At 39.2% G+C, this 26,395-nt stretch overlaps 1 protein-coding gene across 1 annotated transcript in view; it reads left to right on the plus strand.

Annotated features, from left to right (window-relative positions):
• The window catches only part of DGKI (diacylglycerol kinase iota), a 569,495-nt gene that overhangs the window by 400,242 nt on the left and 142,858 nt on the right, over nt 1-26,395 (plus strand). The window contains 2 exon segments of the mRNA XM_036761364.1: nt 1,632-1,732; nt 14,322-14,350. Of these exon segments, the coding sequence (XP_036617259.1) occupies nt 1,632-1,732; nt 14,322-14,350 (130 nt within the window).

Below are 26,395 nucleotides of genomic sequence, written 5' to 3' on the forward strand. Positions count from 1 at the left end.
TCCCAAATCTTCCAAGTCACCCAATTTCTAAACCTGAGTATCATCATCTTTTACTTCCACATATTTAATCTGTTATTTTCTGACCCTTTATTCTATAAACTGCAATGCTCTATAATCTCCAGAATTAAATATAAAAATATTCTTTTGGCTTTTAAAGTCCTTTATAACCTGGCCCTTTCCTACATTTTCCATTTTCTAATACTTTATTGATCTACATTTATTCTACAATTCGGTGACACTGGCCTCTTTGTTATTCTTTGTATGTGACACTCCAACACCTAACTCCATGTGTTTTGACTAGCTGTCTCTTATGCCTGGAATGTCCTGCTTCTTCACTTCCCTAACTTTCTTTAAGTCTCAGCTAAAATCTGACCTTCTCACTTTCCCTGATCTCCCTTAATGCTAGTTCATTCCCTCTGTGATTATCTCTAATTTATCCAGTATGTGTCTGGTTTGTACATACTTGTTTGCATGTTTTCTCCTCCTTTGGACTCAGACTCTGAAAGTAGGGACTGTTTTTTGACTGTCTTCGTTATCCCCAGCACTTAGCATTATGTCTGGAATATAGTAGGCACTTAAGTAATTGTTGACTTACTGACCCCGGTCATAGCTGAGTGATATGTAGCTTGGTTTTCCTGAATTGCTCTTTTTCTTTTAAAAATTATGACGGGAGTAGCTTGATGGGGAGAAATATTTGGAAATAAAGGTAGTAGAACAACAAAAATATCAGTGAAAAGTTTTTTAGAGGGATATCATCATAAATGTTATTCCTAGACCAGTGGGAAAGTATAAGAACATATTAGAAAATCCACAGATTTATAGTGTTAGTCATGAAACCTAAGCTATATCTCTTATACATACAATGATGTGATAACTATTTTGGAAATGAAGTCCAGAAAAATCTAAAAAAGTCTGGGTCCAGATATACTGTATATGTATACTGTAATGAATTGGATATTCCAGAAAGCGCAGTAATCCCTCATTTAACAGACCTCCTTGGGGACTGAAGTGAATTTTCCAAATAACTGAAATATGTGCCCATAATCACCAAAACTTTTAAAAAACTATGTTGTGTGATCTTTTGAACTTGTTTTACTATATACTTTCCTGCTTTCTCAAACAGAATATAGTCAATATAACCTAATCTTTTCCTTGTGACCCAGGATTATAATGTTCTCGGGAGCTAGTGATTTAGGTCTGGTTTGTCCTGTATTAAATGTCAGCAGAGGACTATACTTTGGAAGTTCCTACATCTTTTTTTGGTAGTTTATTTTATTTTCTTTCTTCTCCTTCATTGTCCTGCTGTCAACTGTGGTCTCTTGCCACAGTGGGTTGTGAAAATAGGAAACACTGTTAGAATTATATGAAAAGCCAGAGTAAATAGTCTCTGGCTTCATTTTGGTTGTTCAGAAATCTTTTATGCATACTCCCTGGTTATCAACCTGAGGTTGCTAGATAAGAGACCCCCCACCCCACTCCAGGTAAATGAAATGTCATAAGAAATAATAATTCTTGCAAAAACTTTCTCCCCCAGTCATTGAGAGAAAACTAACATGGATATCTTGAGGCCCACGAACCCCCAATTCCAAATAATCATTTATTTCTGTCTAATTTCCTTTCTTGTTTTGCAGTCCCCATTCTGTCCCAGACCGCCTGCGGATCCGAGTGAACAGAATTAGTTTACAAGACTATGAAGGCTTGCACTATGACAAAGAAAAGCTCCGGGAAGCTTGTAAGTTAAGAGTATGTCATTGAATTTCATACAACTGACTTAAAGCTTTCTTCACTCTCCTTCATTTTGTGGATAGTTTCATTATTCCTTGTATTTCAAAATTTTACCAATGAGGGAACAAAGGAACAGTGATATAGGCTCTGAATAGGTGTGCGTGTGTATGTACACACACATACACTCATACATACATATATATGCATATATACATGCATACATATGTATATACACATATGCATACACACATATGCATGTATATGCATATTTAAAGGCAAACCAGAGAGGAAAATTGGCAGGATGAAATCAGTTATCCATAGACATGACAGTAGGATCTGTTGGTTTAGTCTCTCTTATGTTTCCCCATGAATGAGAAAAGCAAATGATTGATTATAAAGCATAGCAAGATACAAGAAATCCTGGGGGCAGTGCAAGGCTTTGTGTTTACTCCTGACTGCCCACCTCCTCACCCTCATCCTGTGTCTTCAGCCCTGATGTCTGCAGATATTGTTATGTATAATATAATCTAACAATCATGTACTGTCATCATTCAATTATTGGAAATGAAACTGTGTATGATATAGACCTTCTAGTTTAATTAAGCCGCCTTGGAGAGGATCTAAAATATGCCCACCTTATCTTGAATTCTGTGCTACAGTGAGATCCATTATGCTGAAGGTCCAATGTATCAGGACAGTAGAATTGATTCTATGTGCACCTGTCAATTTTCAGGTGAGTCAAACTTGCATTTGGTAGACAGGACTGATTAATGAGATCAGAACCAGGACTTAAACTAAGTAGTCTTTCTAGGGTCACTTCTCTCAACCTACACTTGTACTCAAGGGTGATGGTTCTCACAGGATCAGTTGCCTCTTTCTCTTCTCAGTCTTCCAGGAGTAACCATGAGAGATTGTTGCTTTTAACACAGTAACTTCTGAGATCCCCCTAATGTGCTTCCAATTATCAATCAACCAGATGAAAATTAAAATATAACAGTGGTGAGGTCCAAGTATAGGGATCACTTGTGGCAAAGGGATACCTTGGAAGTGCTGGCACTGGAAGTATCTTCTTCCCTTTGTGTGTTCCTCATTAAATTCAACTGAAATATTATTCTTTGCTGTGCTCTGAGCATTGGTACCTTCCAGAGTCCACAGATAGCATTTCCTTCTGCTGTAAGGAATCTTGCTGTCTATAACTCTTGTTGGCCACTTCCCATCAAGGCGTACTTAGGCATCTTCACTTCCCAACCCCCAACCAATTTAGATCACCCATATGTCCGTGAATTTCTCATTTCACAACCTTGGTCATGATAGAGGGGGAATAGTGTTTCCGTATCTTTCAACAGGTATTTCCTCTGTCACCACTTCCCACCACTGGTAAGGCTGTTCTTATACATCTGTCTTTAGGTATGGCCATAGTTGATCTAGTAACAATGGCTACCACCCCTAGTCATGGTGGCATGTCTGAAGGGACTTCTGGATCTTCTGAACTCAGAAGGTTGCCTGAGTATTTTCATCTTGGAATACTCATTTACCTAAGATAAGAAAAGAATAAATACAAACAGAGTTGTCGTGCTCATGGGCACATGGCGGCCAGATAGGGAATGCAACCAGTCGCCCCTTTTCTACCTAGAAGCTCTAAGTATTCTTATCTTAGCAAGAAGGGAAAGAGAGTGAGAGATGGGTGGATGGGTCCCTCTTTTGATTGGCAATCCAGCTTAACCATTTGGGAGGTAGCTAAAAGGGTTAGACTTAAGAGCTATGAGATGGTACAAGTTCACCAAGTCTCCATTATTTCAGATAATGTGTGTGTGTGTGTGTGTGTGTGTGTGTTCACGCGCACATGTGTGCGTGTATCTTTTGTAGGGGGAGAAGGAAGAGAGAAAAAAAATATGGGTAAATCTATTTTCCAAGGTACAAATCAGAAGAAAAGTGCACCCATAATGTCAGGGGAGTAGGTTCGGGTGGGGGCTGTCATTTGATCCTCGCTTGTAGCATTTCAATCTAGTTTTCTGTGGTTAAAAAAGAAATGCCCTTGATGATGACCCAGTGAATGCAGCACACAGGCTATTTGGGATATCAATCTAACAGAGGCTTGTTCTTGTGTCTGGACCATTATTCGTATTAAATTACAAGCATGAATGTTTGTTGTGTAACAAAGGCCCTGTTCCCTCTGTAATACTGGACTCCCTGGTAATTACAGGATGGCAGGCCTTTTAATTACTTTGCTTATTTTACTGTAGAGGGAGATGTAGATACTATGTCAATTCCTCCCCACCCCTCCTTCTAGTCCCTTTTCACTCTGGCTTTCCTCTCGAAACAATAGAATTGAGATGGCTAGGCCTTGACATTCCCCTCTTTGGCTCCTGCTGGTAAATTTCAGACTTAATTAAAACAATTAGAGTCTTCATCACTAGGCTGATGAGAATAACCACAAGATGATGGTTGGGAATTGCAGGAGAAGAAAGTCTATTAAACTTAAGCAGTGGAGCATAAACAAAGAGGGACTGATTTTTTTAAAGCAAAGGCTGTTACAATGACAGTAGAAAATTGTTCCCTTTAGCTGAATTATGTCTCTCAGTGTGTCTCTGCTGACCCAGCTTGAAATCATATATTCTAGGCAAAAAGGTAATCATTCTTTGGGTAAATCTGATTTCATTTTTTAACTCCTCCTGAAAAGATTTATTGATACATGAAACACTTCTTATGAAAAAGCCTTGTCTTATTGATTGATGTTTTGCAATAGTACTTGAAAGCTGTGGTCAGTTTTCAGTTCTGTCACTGAATTGCTCTGTGACATTGAACAACCATGACAAGTACCCTTAATGTAAGGCCTAGTAGACTTAATCTTTCTGGTTCTAATGAAAATTAGACAAAATGTCACAGTTGATTGGTTCCTCTGTTCTTTCCCCATCTTTACAGGTGGGGTCTTAGATCACTAAAGCTTGGGCAAGAGTCTGTGAGCCAAGCCTCCTCACAGACTAGAAGCTTCTAGTCACTCTTCCCCCCCACCCCCACATAAGTCCATGTGAGGACAATTTACACTTAATGGAGAACAACATAGCTCTATAGCAGGACCATTTTCAAGGGGCATGGACAAAATAACCCTTCCTAAGCCAATGACCGATGCCACAGAAGATAGTGCCTGTGTTCTCTCAGGCTAGTGAAATAGAGAGTTGTTAAAGAGTGTAAAGAAACTGGGTGTGTACACTCTATATAAATGAGGGGGTGTAAAGAAGGATACTCTTTCTTTGTACCTAATAACTTTTTTCATTATTACAAACTTCAAAACATCAATAAACATGAACATTTCCTTAAACAAAAAGAACCAAAAAAGAGGGTTGTATATGATCCTATGAATCTCTGTTATGTATAGCCTGTTGATTTTTTTTTTATTTTCAGAGCCTAATAAGTTTTTGAAATTATGAAAGCTTAACCTTAATTCTTGTATAACCCTGTATATAAAATGAGGCTAAGTGATAATACCTGTATTGGCCCAGTACAAAAGAATGTTGCGAGAATAAGGAGAATAAAAGTTGGCATCTTTTGCATCTCTCCTAAGGGAGATAAGATGTAAATGCCATATTATCCTTTAAAAATTATTCTAGTGCTAGGATGAAATGAACAAAATAATTAGTTCGATAGCATCAGAAAAAATGATTGTCTTATGGTGGGATAGGCAGAATACCTCTGATTTGTTCAATTCTTCAATCTCAATACTATGTGGTGAGACACTATAAACATATATGAAGCTGAGGCAAATAGCATTTATATTCATGGGATCACAGAATACAGGACTAGAAACAACTTTAGAGATGCTGTAGTCTAACCTAGCGATTTTACAGATGAAGAGACTGAAGGCCAGAGAGGTTGCGACTTATCTAAGATTCTATTATCAGATAGCAGGTGTCAGAACCAGGATTTGTACCTCGGGCTTTTGACACCAAATCTAGTATTTTCAACTGTACCTAAACACCTGAGGAATTCGATAGCTTTTGTCAGTTCAGGATACCGAATAAATATTTTTTTTTACATATATCACATCAAAAGACTAAAGTAAGTCAATGTCTTTAATGTGTACCAATAATAATGATTCCATCATCATCATCATCGTAATGATTAAAATAGCATTTTGCAATTTACTTCCTTTACATCTCTGAGTTAAACATTGCAGGTGTTAATGTTATAAATAAGAAAGAATTATCATCGTTATTATTGTTAATAAATTGTAATTCTGACATTTGTAATACTTTCCAGAAAAATTAGCCTTCAAGGCTAAAGAATTGGAGTTAGAGGGTTGTATAAAAGAAAACCTTCAGTTTCTTAGAAACAAGTTGAAGGAGAATAATTTTATTTCAAAAGATGCCTCTACCACCTCCGAGATTTCCTGTCAACAAAGAGAATTCTGATAAGACTAACCACAGAGAAACTATTTTCCCCCAGAATAAAGCTGCCCTTTAGTAACTCCTGTGACCTGAAAGATTGCACACTTTCCATCATTTCTTTTCTGTTATGGACTATTACTGATTGGTTGTATACTTTAAGAAAACTTAGAAAACTGTAAAAACCCAATCTATACCCTAAGAAACTGCCAGTGAGCAGTCTTCCTTAGCAAGCTAATAAATTTCTTTTCAGTTGACCTCCAGTCATGTGGACTTACTGGCAGGTGAGATTCTCCCTAGTCTCTTGAGGAACCTAGGCTGAGAAGCTCCTACCATAATTGTACCATAAAATTTTTGCATAGCTTGGCTTTCTGACTTTACAACAAACCTGTAGCTTAAGATGGGCAGGTAGTATTGTCCCCAGGTGGTGCAGTGGATAGAGCACCAGCCTTGGAATCAGGAAGATTCATCTTCCTAAGTTCAAATCTGGCCTCGGATACTTACTTAACCTGTGTGACCCTGGGCAAATCACTTAACCCTGTTTGCCTCAGTTTATTCAACTGTAAAATGAGATGGAGAAGGAAATGACAACCACTCCAGTATCTTTGCCAAGAAAACCCCAAATGGGGTCACAAAGAGTCAGACATAACTGAAATGACTGAAGAACAATTGTCCCCATTTTACAAATGGGCTTAGCTAGCTTCTACATAATTTTCCAAAGCTCAAACAAGCAATAAGAGGTGGTGAGGACTAAAATATAGGTTTCCTTACTCCTGGTTTAATGCTTTATTTATTATATTTTGCTGCCCTAAATAGGGTGTTTGTACTTTTATTTTTAAGCCTAATCATCTGGATCTTCTCACATCATTATTGTCAGTAAATGAAAATATGCTTTTATTGCCACGATGTGCTTGACTTTCACACAGCTTGCATTTCCAAAGTAGGGATTCCAGGCTTAGTCAATATTTTTATACCAGTAATGAAGGTTTAACTTAGCTAACAAATGATTAGCCTCACAGTTCATCTCTTGGCAGAACTCTGATGTGTAAATTTGGCAATTATCTTCTCTACTACAAATATTTGGCTCCATTCGGTCTTTATTTTATTTTTGATCACATATATGCTGTAAGGGTGTTGGTGCTCTTTAGTAGTGTGAAACATGAGCTGTTCTGATAGCTTTATCTCAGAGCAGTCTTTCCAAGTTCTTCTGATAGCAGAGAAAGGCAAGACCTTAAGTCAGCTGTAGTCTTTTCTTATTTTGGAAAATGTGTTGTGATGTTTCTGTAACTAAATTAGGTTAAAAGGTTGCAAAAGTCGAATTGTGTGAGTGAATTAACTCCTTTTAGGCATTAAACTTTCACTTTGTGTAGGTGCCACCTGGTGATTACCTATTAAGAGAAGCTTAATTCCCTGCAAAAACAATGGTATAACATGTTTCTTTCCCCCTATATAAATGTATAATTAATCATTAAGAACATAGCAGGCTTATTTAGTTCTATTATATGTGTATGTATACATACATACATACATACAGATGGACATACATACATGACACACACAGGGCATAGAGTACTGGGTCTCAAGTCAGGAGGGCCTGAGTTCAAATCTACCCTCAGACACTGGGTAAATGATTTAAACCTCTCTTTGCCTCAATTTCTTCATCTGTAAAATGCAGATAACAATAACACCTACCTTGCAGAATTATTGCAAGAAAATATTTGTAAAGCATTTAGCACAGTGCTTTGACACATAGTAGGTACCATAGAAATGGTAGCTATTATTTTTACTAATGATTATTGATTATTTCTTGACTTTCAGAGTGCCTAAACACTGCCCATTCATAGGAAATCTTGTAATCTAGTGAGCCTGCAATATTTTCCCAACATGAGCCTGGGGAAGGAGAAGGGTAAGAGAAAGGGTTTACAGAAGACCACCCCTAGTGCCCCAAATCAATGAAGCATTTTAAAGGACCCAGTTGTCTTTGGCATGGAGCTAAAATGTTATCAAGGGTAGTGAATAGCTATGCTATACTGCTTGATAAGCATGGTAGAGGTCTATTTCTTTATCATTGTCTGAAGCCAAGTGAGATAGGAGGCTCTGGAGTCCTCCTTTGGAACTCTTGCTCTTTGTTTTCTCCACTTAAGAAAAGAAGAAAGGAAGGAAGGAGGCAAAGAAGGAAGGGAGGAAGGAATGAGGAAGGGAAGGAAAGAAAGAAGGGAGGGATAAAGGAAGGAGGAAGGGAAGGCAAGAAGGAAGAAAGGAAGGGAGAAAGGAAAAGAAGGAAGAACACAGGTATTTATTAAGCACCAAGTATGTGTGAGGCATTGTGCCAAGCACTTTATAAATTTCATTTGATTCTCACAACAACCTTGGGAAGTGGGTGCGATTATTACTCCTATTTTACAGATGATAAAACCAAAGTTGACAGGGATTAAGTGGCTTGCCCATGGTCTGCAGAATTTGAACTCAGATTTTCCTCGCTCCATGGCCAGCCTCTATCCACTGTGACACCTAGCTGCCTCTTAGGCTCTAAGCATCATAATTAGAGCCGAAAAGGGTCTCAGAGGTTATTTAGTCTTATCCTTTTGTTTTAAAGATGGTGAAACTCATGCGCAGAGAGATTGTCTCTTAACCTTAACAAATACCTGTTTCCTTCCTTACCCATAATTTTCCAGGTATCATGAGGCTGAGTCACAATTCAGACCCAAGTACCCTGATTCCAAATTAAGGAGTCTTTCTGTTGTACTATGTGCTTCTCCCCTTAGAATGTTCTTTTCCCAATCCTTTCTTCCTCCAGACCAGGAATGCATATACTCTAAAGAGTACTACTTTACTCTGAAGAAGTGACTGTGGACACTCACTCATTGATTTCTCAATTAGCTATGTGACCTTTGACAAATCACTTATACTTCTCTAGCCTTCAGTTTCTCATCACTAAAGTTGAGGGCGTGTCCTAAATTATTTTTAAGGCTTGTTTTCAGTAAGAAATTGTTGTTAATGACTTGGGTGGTGTTTCATATAGAGGCAGATTTCCTTTTTCTGCTAAGACTTTGGATGCTCAAGTTTCTAGATCTTCTTTGTATTGTGAAAGAAAAAAAAAAGCAGTGTAATTACAGCTTAATGTTACCACCTGGAATGAACTGAAGGGGAATGAGTGAGATTCTGAATGTTTGAACAGTTTTAGGCCCCAGTATTTCATCCAGGGAGACATCCATGGTGTAACTTTTGTATAGAGGGCTGACCTTCCATCCAGAAAGATAGGGTAAGGCCTTATCATTAACACGTATTAGCTGTATGGGCAAAACAATCGGCTCCCAGGGAGAACTCAGCAGTAGTATTGATCTGCACAGGTGATGAAAATTTCCACATCTGTGAATTCCTTATATAGATAAAATTACAAATCTACACCCTTCCACCTTCTTCTAAAAGGAAAAAGAATTACTTTCACAAACTTGAGTAAATTTTGATTAATTGCTAGCAAAATGTCCCTAAAGAGAGGTCCTGCTGGGTCTATTTTAATGAGTGGATGAACATCCATTATAATTAGTATCACCATTAATAAAACAGGGTCCTTTTAAAAAAAAGTGTTCTAAATGGTTTAAACTGGTCACGCAAATATTTGCCCTCAGTTTTCTTAGCAAACTCGTGAGATGCAAGAAATCTTTAGCTTAGCCTACCTTTAATTATCCCACATTCTGATTTAGTGGAATGCAGATTAGTCACATTTTATTATATTAATTCCTTAGGTTTCAAACTGTTACTTGTCTTTTCCATCTATTCCTTCACTTATTTTAATGATACAATCAATCTCTCTCTCTCTCTCTCTCTCTCTCTCTCTCTCTCTCTCTCTCTCTCTCTCCCTCTCTATCCCCCCTCTCTGTCTCTCCCCCTTATATCTGTATTCATATTTACCTAGTCTCCTTGAAGATAAGCCTAGAGTTTAACAACAATGAAAATGTTTGGCATGAAGCATGATGGAATAACACTGAAAAATTAGGATTTGAGGAAACAGATTTGCTGATGGTAAATTAGTTTGGCAAGTGGAACGGTTGTCTGTTCACTTCTGACCATCTGATTTGCTAAAGACATACATTCATATCACATTACCAAGCTTTTTCCAACCATTAATCAGATTTCCCATAAAACACTCCTATGATCATTTTCAGCTCCATTTTTATGGAGGTGACATGGTAAGATGTGCACTCTTAGGAATATTAATTTGGCAGCTGAGTGGAAGGTGACCTGGAGTGAAAAGAAACTTGAAGCAATGTAGCAGCAAGCACCCTAGTATACCCAGGATGGCCTGCTAGCACAGGTTCTTTGATCTGCTTTACTAGGAAAGAGAGCTTTTTTAAGAGGCTAACAATGTTCTTTAATTACATTCACTAGTTCAGGGGGAAAGTCAGCTTCCTGAAAGTCAGAGAAAATACAAAGAAAATACAAGCAGAGAAATTAGCATAAAGACCAACAGACAGGGGTCTCAAATGCCTGAACCAAAGCAATATTGCTATACACTTTACATACACCACTGGATCGAGAGAGTCTTTACCTCTAGCAGTTTTGGGGGTCTGAACATATTGCTACTCAGAGTCTTGACCAGGGAATCACAAGATCCTTCTCATAAGTGAATCCCCAAAGCAAAATACCAACTCAGAATACATATACATTTCTCAGAGCCAGAAGGCATTGCAACCCTTGTGACTCAGTGACTAATTATAAATTAGCAAAAGGTGTGAAAGCCTTCCTACTAGCAAGCCTCCCCTAAGCAAGCTTCCCTTAATGGGCTCTACATGAGACCTATTAATGGGAGGAGAAGATCTTCTATCCCATTAACATTACAAGCAGGGAGGCTGACCAGCAAGATACTCTAGGCATGAGATGATGAAAGCATGCACTAGGGTGGCTTCAATGTTAAAGGAGAGAAGAGGATATATACATGAGATATTATGAAGGTAAAATCAACAGACCTTGGCAACAGATTGGATATGGGGTGAGAGGAGAGTGAGGTGTTAAGGATGACATTTGGGTTACAAACCCAGGTGACTGGGGGGATGTTGGTACTATCTACAGTAATAGGGAAGTTCAGAAGGGGGAAGGATTTGGGGAGGAAAAGTGAGTGTGGTTTTGAATATATTGAGTTTAAGATATCTATGGGACATCCAGTTTGAGATGTTTAAGAGATAGTTGGAAGTGGGAGTCTGGAGGTCAGGAGAGAGGTTAGGGCTAGATAAGTAGATCTGAGAGTCATCAGCATAAAGATAATAATTGAAACCATGAGAGCTGATGAGATCGCCCAGTGAAATTGCATAGAAGGAGAAGAAAAGAGTAGCTAGGACATGGCCTTAGAGGATACCTGCTTCGGCAGTCATAACCTAGACTAGATGAAAGTCAAGCAAGGGAGACCGAGAAGGAGCAGTTATATAAGAAGGAGGAGAACCAGGAGAGAGTAGTGTCATAGAAACTTAGAGGGAAGAGAGCATCAAGGAGAAGAGATCTTAGGGTCAAAAGCTATGGAGAGGTCAATAATAATGAGGATTGGAAAAAAGGTCATATATATGTTGCAGTTTCATGATGTGTTATGGTGGCACTATCTCAAAGAATTCAGAGTCAGACCACCTCTAATCCAAGTGTGGGCATTTATTGAGATTGACATCTCAAATGGAGCCTGTAATGGTTCCAAGAGGAACCAGCAACTTCAGAGAAAGCAAGATGGATTTTTATAGGGTAAAAATGCAATTACATCACAGAAATTATGAATATTAAAAAGGCAGGAGGGGTTTGTTAAGGGATTAGGTAATAGGGGAGGGGTCCCAGCCACAGTGGAACTTTGCATATGATTATGCACAGGTACCTGCTTAGGGAAAGTCCTTTCTATTGTTTTGGGGTCTACATCCTGCTTGGGCATCCTTGGGGTGCTGCTTTCTGGTTGGCTGACTATTGTGTCAGGCTATATGAATGTGGTTGTGGTTAAGTGCATGGACACACCTGCTGTTTCTATGGAAAATATGAGGACTGGATCTGGGAGGCAGTGGCTAGGTAGAGGCAGTAGCTGGGATCCCATCACATGGCTACACCTGCTGTTCTATGAGAAATATGAGTTCATGAACACACCTGTTCTACTGAGCAGTGAGGCATGTATGAAGAAGGCTATTGAATGTGTGTGTGGGGAGGTGAGTGGCTAGGTAGGGGCAGTGGGCCTGCTATTCAGTGGGGCCTATAAGGAAGTTAGAGCTGGGGGCAGTTTTATTAGGATTCCATCGATATATATTTGGCAATTAAAAGGTCATTGGTAACTTTGGAAAGAACAGTTGAATGATGAGGTCAAAAGCCAGACTGTAAAGAGTTAAGAAAAGTATGTGAGGAAGTGGAGACTGTGATCTGCTGATGACCTTCTCAAGGAATTTTACCACAAAGGGAAAAAGGAATATGGGATGATAGCTAGATGGATCAAGTGAGGGTTTTTGGAGGAGGGGGAGACATGGGCATGTTTGTTGGCAGCTGGGAAGCAATCAGTAGACAAGAAGTGACTATAGATAAGTGAGATAGTGGGGATGATAGTCTGCTGAAGAAGATGAGATTGTAATGGAATCACTTGTGCCTGTAGAGCGGGTTTGCCCAGTTAAGGAAAAGGGCCACCATTTCATTTGAGACAAGCAAGGGTGAAGGAGAAGATAGTGGGGGAAGCCTTCTAAGTGATGTCAGATGAAAAGAAGAGAAGAAGGAAGGAACTCTTAGTGAATGGCCTCAATTTTTTCAGTGAAATATGAGGCAAGGTTCTTAGAAGTAGGGGTGGGAGGAGTCATGGGAGATTTGAGGAGGGATAAAAAATGTTTGAAAGAGCTGTTGTAATGAGTGGGATAGTGAATTAATTAGGGAAATATAAAAAGATTGCCTTGCCATAAAGAGGGTCCAGTTGAGGTTGCATAACATAAACTTGTAGTGGACCCAGTTAACATGGCAACATGATTTTCTCCAACTTGGTTGAGCAGCATGTTTGTAAAAGTGAAGGCAATAAATAGCTGGAGTGATCCAAAGCTGAGGCTTACCAGGGCAAAACTGGTGATGGTAAAAGGGAGCAAGGGACTCAAGAAAGGAACAATGTAGACTTGAGCTAGTTCACCAAAGGGGTCAGGATGGAGAAAGAAGAGAGTACAGTTAGTGCAGGGATGATATCCTGAGTAACTACTGAGATACTGAGGATTTGGAGGTCATGGTATGAGAATAAACTCCAGTGGCTCCTTATCACTGTCAGGAACAAATATAAAATCTTCTGTTTGGTTTTGCAGGAAAAGCCCTTTATAACCTGTCCCCCTCCTACACTTGCAGCCTTCTTACATCTTACTCCCTGCCATGTATTTTGAGATCCAATAACACTGGCCTCCCTCCTATAGACAAAACACTCCATCTCCAGACTCTGGGAATTTTCCTTGACTTTTCACCATACTTGGAATACTGTCCCTCCTCATCTACACCTTCTGGCTTCCCTGGCTTCCTTCAAGTATTAACTAAAATCCTATCTTCCCCTAGAAGCCTTTCACAATCCGCCTTAATTGTACTACCTGCCCTCTGTTGTTTATTTCTAATTTATCCTGTACATAACTTGTTTCTACACATTTGTTTGCATATTGTCTCCCCCCATTACTGTGAGCTCCTTGAGAGCAGGGACTGTCTTTTGCCTTTTTGTGTGTATCTTCAGTGCTTAGCACAGTGCCTGGCATATGGTAGGTGCTTAATAAATGTTTATTGACTGAGAAACTCATTTGTGCAGAAGCAAACTGCCTCAGGACTTAAAGAGCAAACTAGGAAATCAAATTTAGCCACCTACTAGTTCTGTGACCTTGGGCAAGACTGTTAACCTCTCTCAAGCAAAGTGTGATGCTTAGCCTAAATCATTTCTATGGATGTTTCCAGTTGGAAAAGTCTGTATTTCTACTAATTTTTTAAAAACCATCTTTATAGGAATGCTACAGGGAAGCTATTAAGATATTTATTCCTGACATGTCTCTGTAATGGATTTTCTAAGGCTCTAACATCAAGTATGATAATCTGGCTCATTCTAAAATTGTATAAATACATTTTACTTCTCCTGTTTGCTTAAAATGATGATTTCATTCTATCGATTGCTTCATCTAAAATTGAATTTTCCCCCCTCATTTAACAACTCGACATACAGAACCATTCAGTGAAGATTAGTCTTCGCCCTCCTGGAGGTAGGCATATCATTTTGGATGTCTTCTGGAGCAGTTCAGTGATGTCAGTCTGTTCTCTGAAGGGCAGTGGCTATTCCTGCGAAAGTCCAGCTTCTCTGCCCCACCTTATTATTGTCATTATTTTCTTTGACTAACATTAAACCAGGATTGTGTGTTGGATAATTTTTGTTTCTTTCCCCTTCATTTCTCCATCCATCACTTTTATTTCCCCACTTCTTGGATTTATTTCAGTGACTGGGGATTTGGATTGGCTAAAGTCTTTATTCATAAGACTCAAGGCTATACTTCACATTTTTCATACATAACAATGACCTTGAGGACAGAGACAGAGAGCCTATCACCTTTCTTCTAGTCTCCTCTATTGCCTTTAAACTCATAAGCTGACTTTGTACCGTTCCATATCCCACTATGGTTGGTTAGAAGAGCATTTGTTCTTGGTCCAAGATTAATAAATTCATTTTAGATATGGGTCGTTGAATTCAATTGGCTTTTCAAAATCATGTGCAGCTGTTTTAGTTGGGGAGGGAGTGCTCAGTTTCTAGAAGTTATTGATTTTCTAATGGAAGTGTGCCGGCTTTTCTTCCTGCTGCAGAAGACTAGTTCAGGGTAACAATGAGATACAAAGATGATTTTGTTGTTCATAATCCCAATCCAAATCTCTCCCTTTTCTTTTCTTTTCTTTAATTCTTTTTTAACATTCAAAGGACTCACCTGGTTTATGACAAAGGAGGTCATTCTTCCATAGGTTGCTTCAGGGACCTCCATGATCATATTCGCAGTTCATTAAATAGTAAGGGTCTTAAAGTGTACATGGCACTGGGCTAGGGTGCTGGGAAAACTCAAGGAACTTACATTAAACACAGATTATTTCTATTCAGAGATCTTAACATGGGTGCTTTTGCATTTTGGTCATGGATATGTGTGTGAGACAGTTAATACTTACAGAGGTAACCATTCACTGGTTAAGTCCTGTCCTTTGGTATATGAGAATAGTTACTTCAAGATAAACTGAAGTATTCAGACAATGTAAAGGCAAAAGTCTTAATTTTATTGTTTGAGTGTTTATTTTTATTTCATTATTAGTAGAATACTTTTATTGAATTCAATACATAGCAGCTAGCTTCCCACTGCAACTCAGTTTTCCACTTCTGAGACCCTTGGCTCATATGAGACCTTTCACCTCATCTTGCCTGGAATCAGGGCACCATTACACTTTCAAACCAGTTCCAAACCATTCTTCCACACACATACCCTAAGTCAACCTTCCCCTCTTTTCCAACACTAAGGTCATCTTTATGTATTATCAGGCTCCATTAGAATGTCAGTTCCTTGAGGGCCAGGGCTGTCTTATATGCTTATAAAGTATCTGGAATATAGTAAGCTGGTAATAAATAAATTTTCTTTCATCTACACCATCCCAGTCTGCAGTTTTCATTTCCTAATATGACCCCCGTGGTGTATTATCTCGTACCATCTAGATTATATCTGTATTTTTTTTGAAGATTTTCTTTGGTGGGGTAGGGGTGTACTTGTCCATTGTTGTGCATATGTAACCAGCCTGCTTCTAGGTATTCTTGAAAATCAAAGAAACAACAAGAAGAACAAAAGTCACCCTATCAATGTGTTTATTTTTCTGGTTGTCCAGATGGCAGAACTGTGACAGAGAGGGTAGGTCTATAGTATAACTCTTTTTGTAAATTGGAGTCAAAGATCATGGTAGGGCAGGAACGTGTATTGGAAGGCCAGATAGTTTGAAGTGAGCAAGGGTTGGGGTCTTTAAAAAGACTGAAAACCAAGTACTGAACTTAGAAGAGAAAGAGTGACCTGGAGGTTAATTACAATAAATTCAAGGAGCATTTATTAAATGCCCTATTTTGTACTAGGCATTTGCTAACCACTGGGGATACAAATATTAATATGAAAACCTTCAAGGAGAATATATTCTCCTTCGGAGAAGCAATAGATACAAAGATAAGATAATATGAAAATGTGTGTTGGGGGGGAAGTAGTTGGTCTATGACCAATTGATTGCCACCTCCACCTCCACCCCCTTTTCTAGCAACTTGATATAGTGGCACTTGATCTATCAATCAATAAACACTTATTAAGTTGGGAAGTGAAAAGTGGATATTATTTTATACTAACAATAAAGATGCTTTGTGTTCTCTTACAAAATGTGAAAAATATTCTTCTTGATTGAATTGGAAAGTTAAAGATCGACTCTGCCCCCTGAATGCTGTGGAAGTTGAAGCTCCTTAGATCTGAGGGAGTCTATCTTGGTAGGACCTTTGTAGAGTGACCCCCTCTCTGTACCTCTGAGGGGCTGGGGTGGGCTAGTGTGGCTATGTGACACCATGCATAGATTGTTGGATATAGAGTAAGGAGAACCCGAGTTCAAATCCTGCCTCACACAGCAGCTAGCCTGGATGAGTCATTTTAGCTCTCTCAGCCTTAGTTTCCTCATCTCTGAAATGCGGATGATAATAATAGCACCCATTTCAAACTTTTTACAATATTTACATTTACAAAATGTTTTGAAGCCTTAGAGTATGATATGAATGCTCAGCCTACACAAGAATTAAAGTAAAATAAAAGAAAAAAAGAAAAATTAAATTAAATTAAAATAGACCTACATTATTTATGTAATAAAGTGCTAGGCCTACTTACAAATAGGTTATGCTGGTTTCTCTCACTTTGCTCTCTGTTCTTCACCACATGATATCCTGGATTCTCCTTCCCCTTCCCCCATCTTTAGTATGATTGCTTTCATATCTTTACATATTATTTCTCTGCAGATAACTCTAAACTCTATAAGTCTCCTTTGACATATTCCCTTTCTATTTTATCTTAAGGAGGAAACTGTTTAATTCAAATAAACTATGATTTTACTGCCCCTTGATTGGAAACCTTTCCAGCTTAGTAGGGAATGCCAGAATCTAGACAGTATTCTATTGAAACAGTCTAAGAGAGGTAAAGTAGACCTGGATGCAAAAAGAATTGAGGATTTGGGGGACTTCCGGGGGCAGAGCCAAGATGGCGGCTGGAAAGCACGGACTAGCGTGAGCTCCCCGCTGAGTCCCTCCAAAAACCTATAAAAATGGCTCTGAACCAATTCTAGAACTGCAGAACCCACAAAACAGCAGAGGGAGTCAGGGGTCCAGTCCAGGACAGCCTGAATGGTCTCTGGGTGAGGTCTATCCCATATGGAGCTGGGAGCTGGGAGCTGGGAGCGAAGCAGAGCAGAGCCCAGTGTGAGCGGCTCGGACCAACCAGACCGGGAGCCAGGCGCAGCGGGCCCTAGCGCCCTGAATCAGTGAGCTGCGGCAGTTACCAGACTTCTCAACCCACAAACACCAAAGACAGTGGAGAAGGTTAGTGGGAAAAGCTGCGGCAGTGGAAGGAGTTCATGGTTCGGCCACCACCCCTGGGACAGTGGAGGTGGGGCAGCTATAGCTGCTGTTGCTTCTGGCCCCAGGCCCACCTGGTGGGAGAAATTAAGTGGCAGATCAGAGCAGGAGTGCACAGCCTGCTGAAGATCTAAGCCCAGTCCGGGTTGGGGGTTCTTGGAGAAGGAGCAGTGCTGGTGTGGCAGACCTGGCGCATCCCCCGCAAACGTGGAACATAGAACTCTTTAGTCTACAAGCAGTCATACCCCGCTGAAAAACTCAAGGGTCAAGTTAGTTGGTTGGGAATATGGCCAGGCAGCGAAAATACACCCAGATTCAGTCTCAGACTTTGGATTCTTTCTTTGGTGACAAAGAAGACCAAAATATACAGCCTAAAGAAGTCAACAAAGTGCAAGAGCCTACAACAAAAGCCTCCAAGAAAATACATGAACTGGTCCCAGGCCATGGAAGAGCTCAAAAAGGATTTGGAAAAGCAAGTTAGAGAAGTAGAGGAAAAATTGGGAAGAGAAATGAGTAGGATGAGAGGAAACCATGAAAAACAAGTCAATGACTTGCTAAAGGAGACCCAAAAAATACTGAAAAATACACTGAAGGAAACAACACCTTAAAAAATAGACTAACTCAAATGGCAAAAGAGCTCCAAAAAGCCAACAAGGAGAAGAATGCCTTGAAAGGCAGAATTAGCCAAATGGAAAAGGAGGTCCAACGGACCACTGAAGAAAATACTACCTTAAAAATTAGATTGGAGCAAGTGGAAGCTAGTGACTTTATGAGAAATCAAGATATTATAAAACAGAACCAAAGGAATGAAAAAAATGGAAGACAATGTGAAATATCTCCTTGGAAAAACCACTGACCTGGAAAATAGATCCAGGAGAGATAATTTAAAAATTATTGGACTACCTGAAAGCCATGACCAAAAAAAGAGCCTAGATATCATCTTTCAAGAAATTATCAAAGAGAACTGCCCTGACATTCTAGAGCCACAGGGCAAAATAGAAATTGAAAGAATCCACCGATCGCCTCCTCAAATAGATCCCAAAAAGAAATCTCCTAGGAATATTGTCGCCAAATTCCAGAGCTCCCAGATCAAGGAGAAAATACTGCAAGCAGCCAGAAAGAAACAATTTGAGTATTGTGGAAGCCCAATCAGAATAACCCAAGATCTGGCAGCTTCTACATTAAGAGATCGAAGGGCTTGGAATATGATATTCCGGAGGTCAATGGAGCTAGGATTAAAACCTAGAATCACCTACCCAGCAAAACTGAGTATCATGCTCCAAGGCAAAATATGGATTTTCAATAAAATAGAGGACTTTCAAGCTTTCTCAGTGAAAAGACCAGAGCTGAATAGAAAATTTGACTTTCAAACACAAGAATCAAGAGAAGCATGAAAAGGTAAACAAGAAAGAGAAATCATAAGGCACTTACTAAAGTTGAACTGTTTTGTTTACATTCCTACATTAGAAAGATGATGTGTATGATTCATGAGACCTCAATATCATAGTAGCTGAAAGGAATATGCATATATATATATGTTTATGTATATATATAAGTGAATGTGCATGTATGTATATATGTATGTGTGTGTGTATGTGTGTGTGTATGTGTGTGTGTATATATATATATATATATATATATATATATATATATATATATATATATATATATATATGGAGAGAGAGAGAGAGAGAGAGACAGAGACAGAGAGAGAGAGAGAGACAGAGAGAGAGAGAGAGAGAGAGAGAGCGGACACAGGGTGAGTTGAAGATGAAGGGAAGATATCTAAAAGAAATAAAATCAAATTAAGGGATGAGAGAGGAATATATTGAGAGAGGGAGACAGGGAGAGATAGAATGGGGTGGATTATCTCACATAAAAGTGGCAAGAGGAAGCAGTTCTGTGGGAGGAGGGGAGAGGGCAGGTGAGGGGGGAATGAGTGAATCTTGCTCATCAGATTTGGTCTGAGGAGGGAATACCATACATACTCAATTGGGTATCTTACCCCACAGGAAAGAAGAGGGAAGAAAATAAAAGGGGGGAATGATGGAGGGGAGGGCAGATGGGGGTGGAGGTAATCAAAAACAAACACTTTGGAAAGGGGACAGGGTCAAGGGAGAAAATTCGATAAAGGGGGATGGGTTGGGAAGGAGCAAAATATAGTTAGTCTTTCACAACATGAGTATTGTGGAAGGGTTATACATAATGATACACATGTGGCCTATGTTGAATTGCTTGACCTTTTAGGGAGGGTGGGTGGGAAGGGAAGAGGGGACAGAATTTGGTACTCAAAGTTTTAAAAACAGATGTTCAAAAACAAAAAAAAAGTTTTTGCATGCAACTAGAAAATAAGATACACAGGCAATGGGGCATAGAAATTTATCTTGCCCTACAAGAAAGGAAGGGAAAAGGGGATGGGAGGGGAGTGGGGTGACAGAAGGGAGGGCTGAATGGGGAACAGGGCAACCAGAATATATGTCATCTTGGAGTCAGGGGGAGGGTAGAAATGGGGAGAAAATTTGTAATTCAAACTCTTGTGAAAATCAATGTTGAAAACTAAATATGTTAAATAAATAAATTTTAAAAAATAAAAATAAAAAAAAGAATTGAGGATTTAATCTGGCCTCAGACACTTAACTAGCTAGGTGACCCTGGGCAAGTCACTTGATCCTTGTGTACCTTGGTTTCCTCAGTTGTAAAATTGAATAGCATCTACCTGCCAGGGTTGTTGTGAGGATAAAATGTAAATCACTCTGAAGATTTTAGGGTGCTATAAAAATGTTAGCTAATGTTATCATATTATTATAAGGTTATAATAATACATAACCTTGTGTATAATATTTATTATACAATGTAATACAATATGTGGTATTGTGCTAGGTGATATTTGTCATACAGTATGTATGTTAATATTATATGATTATCATATTAATGCAATTAGATTATATTATATTACCAGTTAATATTATTATTATTATTCAGAAAACCCAGGATTGCTTGGAGACTAAGAGGAGGCATCTGAGTTGGCCTTTGTTGAAAATCTTAGTGCTTATATAAAGTTCTAGCTATCATTATTATCATTATTATATACCATTGATTTTTAAGTGGGGCTATGTACCCCATAGGAGGCCCAGCTGAAGGGGAAGAGATACACACCACTCCATAGACAGATAAAGCTGTAGAGAGGCAGCTCCTTAAGTGGGAGAATTAATTTCTGCTTAGGGTATAAATAGAATCTAGTCTGGACTAGCCTTTGCCTGTAGGAGGAACCCACTGTCCTTGGTCCCCTCCATTAGAGTTTAGGGCAACTCAACTTATGAAGGAGAAAACTAGCTAGAGAGGTTTGAACGGAGATGTCTTCCCCTTGTCTAAATGCCTTGAGGCTGCTGAGTCTCATGATCAGGCCACAATCTCAGCAGGAGGAGCTGAAGACTTTTAGCCCATCTCTTCATTAAATGTCCACCAGTCAGGGTTGATTTTTAGATGTCGGGAATTCCCTTTCAGAAGGGATTTTAGTCATTTCAGGATCTCCCTTAGGGTCTTTGGTTACTGAGAGAAACCACTCAGCCTCAATTTATTTATTGTTGGCTAGCCTAATTAATACACTGATTATTAATTACCCAGAAATTCTGTCTCTCAGGGTTTTCATTCATCTCAGAACAACAAAAAGACCAAAGTGTGTGTGACATGACGGGAAATGTTGATGATGAGGCTAGAATAATATGTTGCAGACGGATTTTTATTTGATCTCACATGTAATAGAGACCTAACAGAGCTAATGGAGCAGAGGAATGACAGGGTCAAGCCTGTACTTCAGGGATATTACTTTGGCAGCTCATAAAAGATGGAATAGACAGAAGAGGGACATGAGGTAAGGAGATCAAATAGACAGCTATTGAAATAGTTCATGCAACAGGTGATGAGGCCCAGAATTAGGGTGCTAGCCATGTAACTAGAGACATAAAGAGAAAAATGAAATAGTCTTTGCCCTTGAGGAGTTCACATCCTGTTAAATTCCTTTCCTCTGCTAGCTAAAGTGAGGAGAGAGGGTTTGATCATCTCCATGGTTCTTACTGAGGATCATCAGCCCTTGTGAGGTCCTGCCTGTGGATACAGCTCAGAGAGAAACAGAACAATTTGATCCTGAGTTCTATATGCTTAAGAATTCCAGTTTATCAGCTCACCCAGGGTTGATCAGGCTTTGGAGCATTGTGTCACATGGACTGATCACAAGGGAGTACCATTTTGTCAATGTACAATGAAAGTTAAATCTGGAAAAAAAAAACTGGTATCAGGCATCTGTACAAGACATCCTCTTCTGGTGGGTAAGTTCTCTCAGCAATTCATTTCCAAAGTCAGAAGACTGCTTCCTGAACAACGAATTGAGTGAAAGAATTGGATGTTCCTAAATAAAGGATTTTACCAAGCCGGGTAGCTTGATAGGTTGCATTCTCTAATTTCTGAATATTTATGTCTATCTGCCAACTAGAATCAAAGCATCTTTTGCCTTGGGCAGTGTTGGATAAACAGTGACAGATTGTTCCTCTTTGATTTCCCTTTTTCTAAATTCTGTGCAGACCCTTCTGCTTTAACAATATTATCTTAGACATATAGCCTTAGATATAGTTGAATAGATCATAACTTATTTTTCTTTACTTATGCTCTAAATTGAAAAGCTCTGATGTTTTTTAAACTTAGAAACATCTATTCTCACCACTAATCCATTCATACTTCTCCAATGGGTTACTTCCGACTGGCTAAGCTTATCTCCTTTATGTTAATTTTTATTGGCTTCAGAATCAGAAAATGACATTTTGTGAGTTTGTCCTCAAATTCTGTCCTGGTGCTTTGAGAAGTTTTGGACAAACCTTCTGAAAGGCAATGAATGCCTTGTAGGCATGATTTTGCTTTTGAATTTGAACATACGCGTTCATTTATGTATTTGTTTCCTAGTGAGAAATTAAAGATGGTAGATTAGGGTGAACTGGACCTGTAGTCCACTAGAAGTTTGATGAGGAAAGATTGACAGCTTTTTTCTTCTCATAATTACTAGCAGTCGGATAAGAACTTCTGTCTCTCAGCTGCCGTTGACCTGGTTGAAATTATTGAACTAAAGTTGAAAGAATCTCTGTTCTATCCAGTGCCCTTTCTTTGTCCCCTTCTTCCTTTACTTTCTCTACTTCTTCCTGTATTGTTACATTATCAGAAATTACTCTAAAAAGATAACAATCAGTTAGCAAGCATTTCTTAAGCACTTACTATGTACCAGGCACTATATCAAGAGTTAGGGTTACAAAGGAAGGCAAAAAACAGTCCCTCTCCTCAAAGATCTGGAAGTCTAATGGAGTAGACAATGTGCACAGAACTAAGTACACAATTTATATACAGGGTAAACTGGAGACAGCCTTCAAGGAACAGTAGGCACTGAATGAGACCTGAAAAGACCTCTTGTCAAAAGTAGGCTTTAAGCTGAGACTTGAAGGAAGCCGGGAGGCAGAGATGATGACAGAGCTGGTGAAAAGCTGAATAGTCAGAAGATGGAATGTTACATGTAAGGAGCATCAAGAAGTCTAATGTCACTGGATCCTAAAGTACATGGAGAAAGCAAAGTGTAGGAAGACTTGAGAGATGGGAAGGGGACATGTTGAGAGGGACTTTAAAAGCCAAACAGAAGACTTTGTATTTGATTTAGGGGTTGATAGGAAGCCACTGTAGTTTATTGAATAGAGGAGTGATGTGGTCAGACCTGCACTTTGGGAAGATTGCTTTAGCTAAGTGGAGGATAGACTAGAGTGGGAAGAAACATGAGGTAGGGAGAACAACTAAAAGGTTATTGCAAAGTCCACTTACAAGAAGATGAGTGTCCACACCGGTCAGCAAACATTTGTTAAGTGCCAGGTACTGTGCCAGGTGTTAGGGATACAAAGCAAGACTAAAGACAATCCCTTTTCTCAAGAAGTCAATAGTTTAATGGGGGAGACAACATACTAACAGCCAAGGCTTGTCGTAAAAGATGGGATTTTAGTTGGGACTTGAAGGAAGCCAGGAGGTAGAGATGAGGAGGAGTTCTCCAGGAATGAGGGACAGCTGGGAATAATACCTGAAGTCTAGAGACAGAGTTTGTTGTGGGAGGAACAGCAAGGAGGCCAGTATCATTGGGTGTCAGAGTACATTGGGGGAGGGGAGATAAGGAATAAGAAGACTAGAAAAGTAGGAGGAAGCCAGGTTATGAAGGGCTTTGAATGCCAAAAGATCCCTATACTTTGAACCTGGGGGTGACAGGGAGCCACTGCAATTGATTAAATGATGAGGAGTGTGGTGCTGGTGACACAGTCAGATCTTCACTTTGGGAAGATCAATTTGAAAGCCAGGTGGAGGATATACTGGAGGGAGAAGAGGCTTGAGGCAGAGAAACTAACCAGCAGGCTCTTATAATAGTCCAGGCATGAGATAATAGGGGCCTTCATCAGAGTGGTTACCCTGACAGTAGAGAGAAGGGGGCATATACAAGAGATGTTACCGTGATGGGTGAAATTCTGAAATAACTGAGAAAACAAAGGCTTGAGCTTCCAGACATATCAGTTTATTAAGTTATGTGTGCCAATTGCATAACAAATGGAGACCCATCCTCCTCAGCCTTGCACTGGACCCCAAGTACAAGGGGAGGGAGATTTTAATGCAGTAAAAGAGCACAATAAACAGTATATAAACCAGGTTACGAGATTAGAGAATCTGATTTCTAATTCAAGGAAAGTTTAGGGACTTTTCAAGTTGGAAGAGGGATGAGTGAGCAAGTGGACTTTCCTGGATTTGAAACAGGATGTCACTCTATTCCCACGATTAGTCAAGTGCATGGAATTTACAGAAAAATGAAACTTAGGTCTCAAAATGGAGTGGTCTCAAAATGTAGTCCATTTTACAGGATGGAGTCAGTTTGGCTCACACAATTCTCTCATTACAAGGTAAAATCAACAGGTCTTAGCAACAGGTTAGATTGGAGCGGGGGGTGAAGAGTGAGAGAATGCAGTCAAGGATGACCTCTGGGTTGTTGAGAGCCTGACTGATGCCCTGGACAGTAATGGAGAAGTTTGGAAGGCGGCTTGGTTTGTGAGGAAAGATAATGATTTCAGTTTTGGACATGCAGAATTTAAGATGGCTGTCAGTCATTGAGTGTGAGTAGACTGATAAGCAGTTTAAGATGGGAGTCTGAAGGTTAGGGATGAATAAGTAGATGAGTGAATCATCATCATAGAGATGATAGCCCAGACAATGGGAAATGATGAAATCACTAAGTGAAATATGTGTCCAAGGAGAGAAAGAGACTTATAAAAAGGTGTTGGAAAGGTAGAAACAACAGGATTTAGCTTGAGATTGGGATGTAGGATGAGGGAGAATGGCCCTTGGGTTGAGAGCCTGAGTTACTAGGAAGATTATGGTGCTCTTAATAATAATAATAGGGAACTAGGAAGAGGGGAGAGTTGGAAGTGTTGGGTTCTTTCTTTTTACAGTTTGTTTGAGTTGTTATCTTCCTAATCACTAATGTTCTCTGACACAGCATCTGTTTTCCCAGATTAAAAAAAGCAGTCATCTTTTCAAGAGTGGAAATGGGAGTATGCATTGAATGACCAGAATGGCTAGCAAAATATTGAAAACATTAAATTTGCTTATTGAATAGAAAAATCTAAAATAAAACTTAATAATTATTTGGATTTTGGGGGGGGTGAGCCACTTATTTTAGTATGGAAAGTCCTTCTACTTTCATAGTCTAAAGAGTTGAAAGGGTCATGGAGATGGTAAGTGGCTAGCCCATTGTGATATTACTAGTCTGCATCAGTAGCGGACCTTCCTTATACATAGGTCTTCCTTACTCCAAGGCTAGCCCACTACCCAATATACCATGCAGTCTCTCATTTATATGCCTCTTTATAGTTGTCAAAGAAACAAGCTTCACTGGACTTTTTGTTTACAGCCTGTCAGAATCACTTTTTATTATTATTACAAACAATTACAGGGAGCAGTTGCCTGACAGATTTCTTCCTATCAGCCAAGAAATTCTGATTACAAGCAGTTGTATCTAGTGTTCATAGTATAAAGTAAAACAGTAAAATCAAGTTCATTTAGGCTTGATCACAAGCTGCTGTTAAGTGCAAGAAAAACTATTCCATATGTGGAGAGAGGTGTTGTCATATCTTATACCACGTTTGTGGGAGTTTATTTTTGCTACTGTGAGAAGAGGGATGCTGGTGTTGATAAGGATGTATTGTGAAAGGTTAGGTCAGGTTTTTTTTTGGATTGGAAAGAGGATTAGAACACACATTTTCAAAGTATATCCTTAAAATGGTAGCCATTTCTCTTAATTATTTAATTAGAGGGTCCCTTGAGTCTTTAGGCTTCAGATAGTTTAAAAGCGTTTTCTTGCTCACCATGTGGGTTCAGAACATGAGTTAATACTACCATTTTACAAAAGAGGAAAAGGAGGTTCAGAAATCCTTGGTGACTTTCACCAGAGAAAACACTGATATATGGCAGTCATTCGAGATGTGAATACAAATTTCAGACACCAGCTGAATTCATTGTTCCAGTGACTATAACATGCTAATGTTTTTCTGTCCCTTTAACTATCTGAACATAAATAACATAAGCAGTATTAATTTAATAAGATTCGCAGGTG

Source organism: Trichosurus vulpecula, chromosome 5 (genome assembly GCF_011100635.1).
Source record: "Trichosurus vulpecula isolate mTriVul1 chromosome 5, mTriVul1.pri, whole genome shotgun sequence".
Taxonomy (NCBI): Eukaryota; Metazoa; Chordata; class Mammalia; order Diprotodontia; family Phalangeridae; genus Trichosurus; species Trichosurus vulpecula.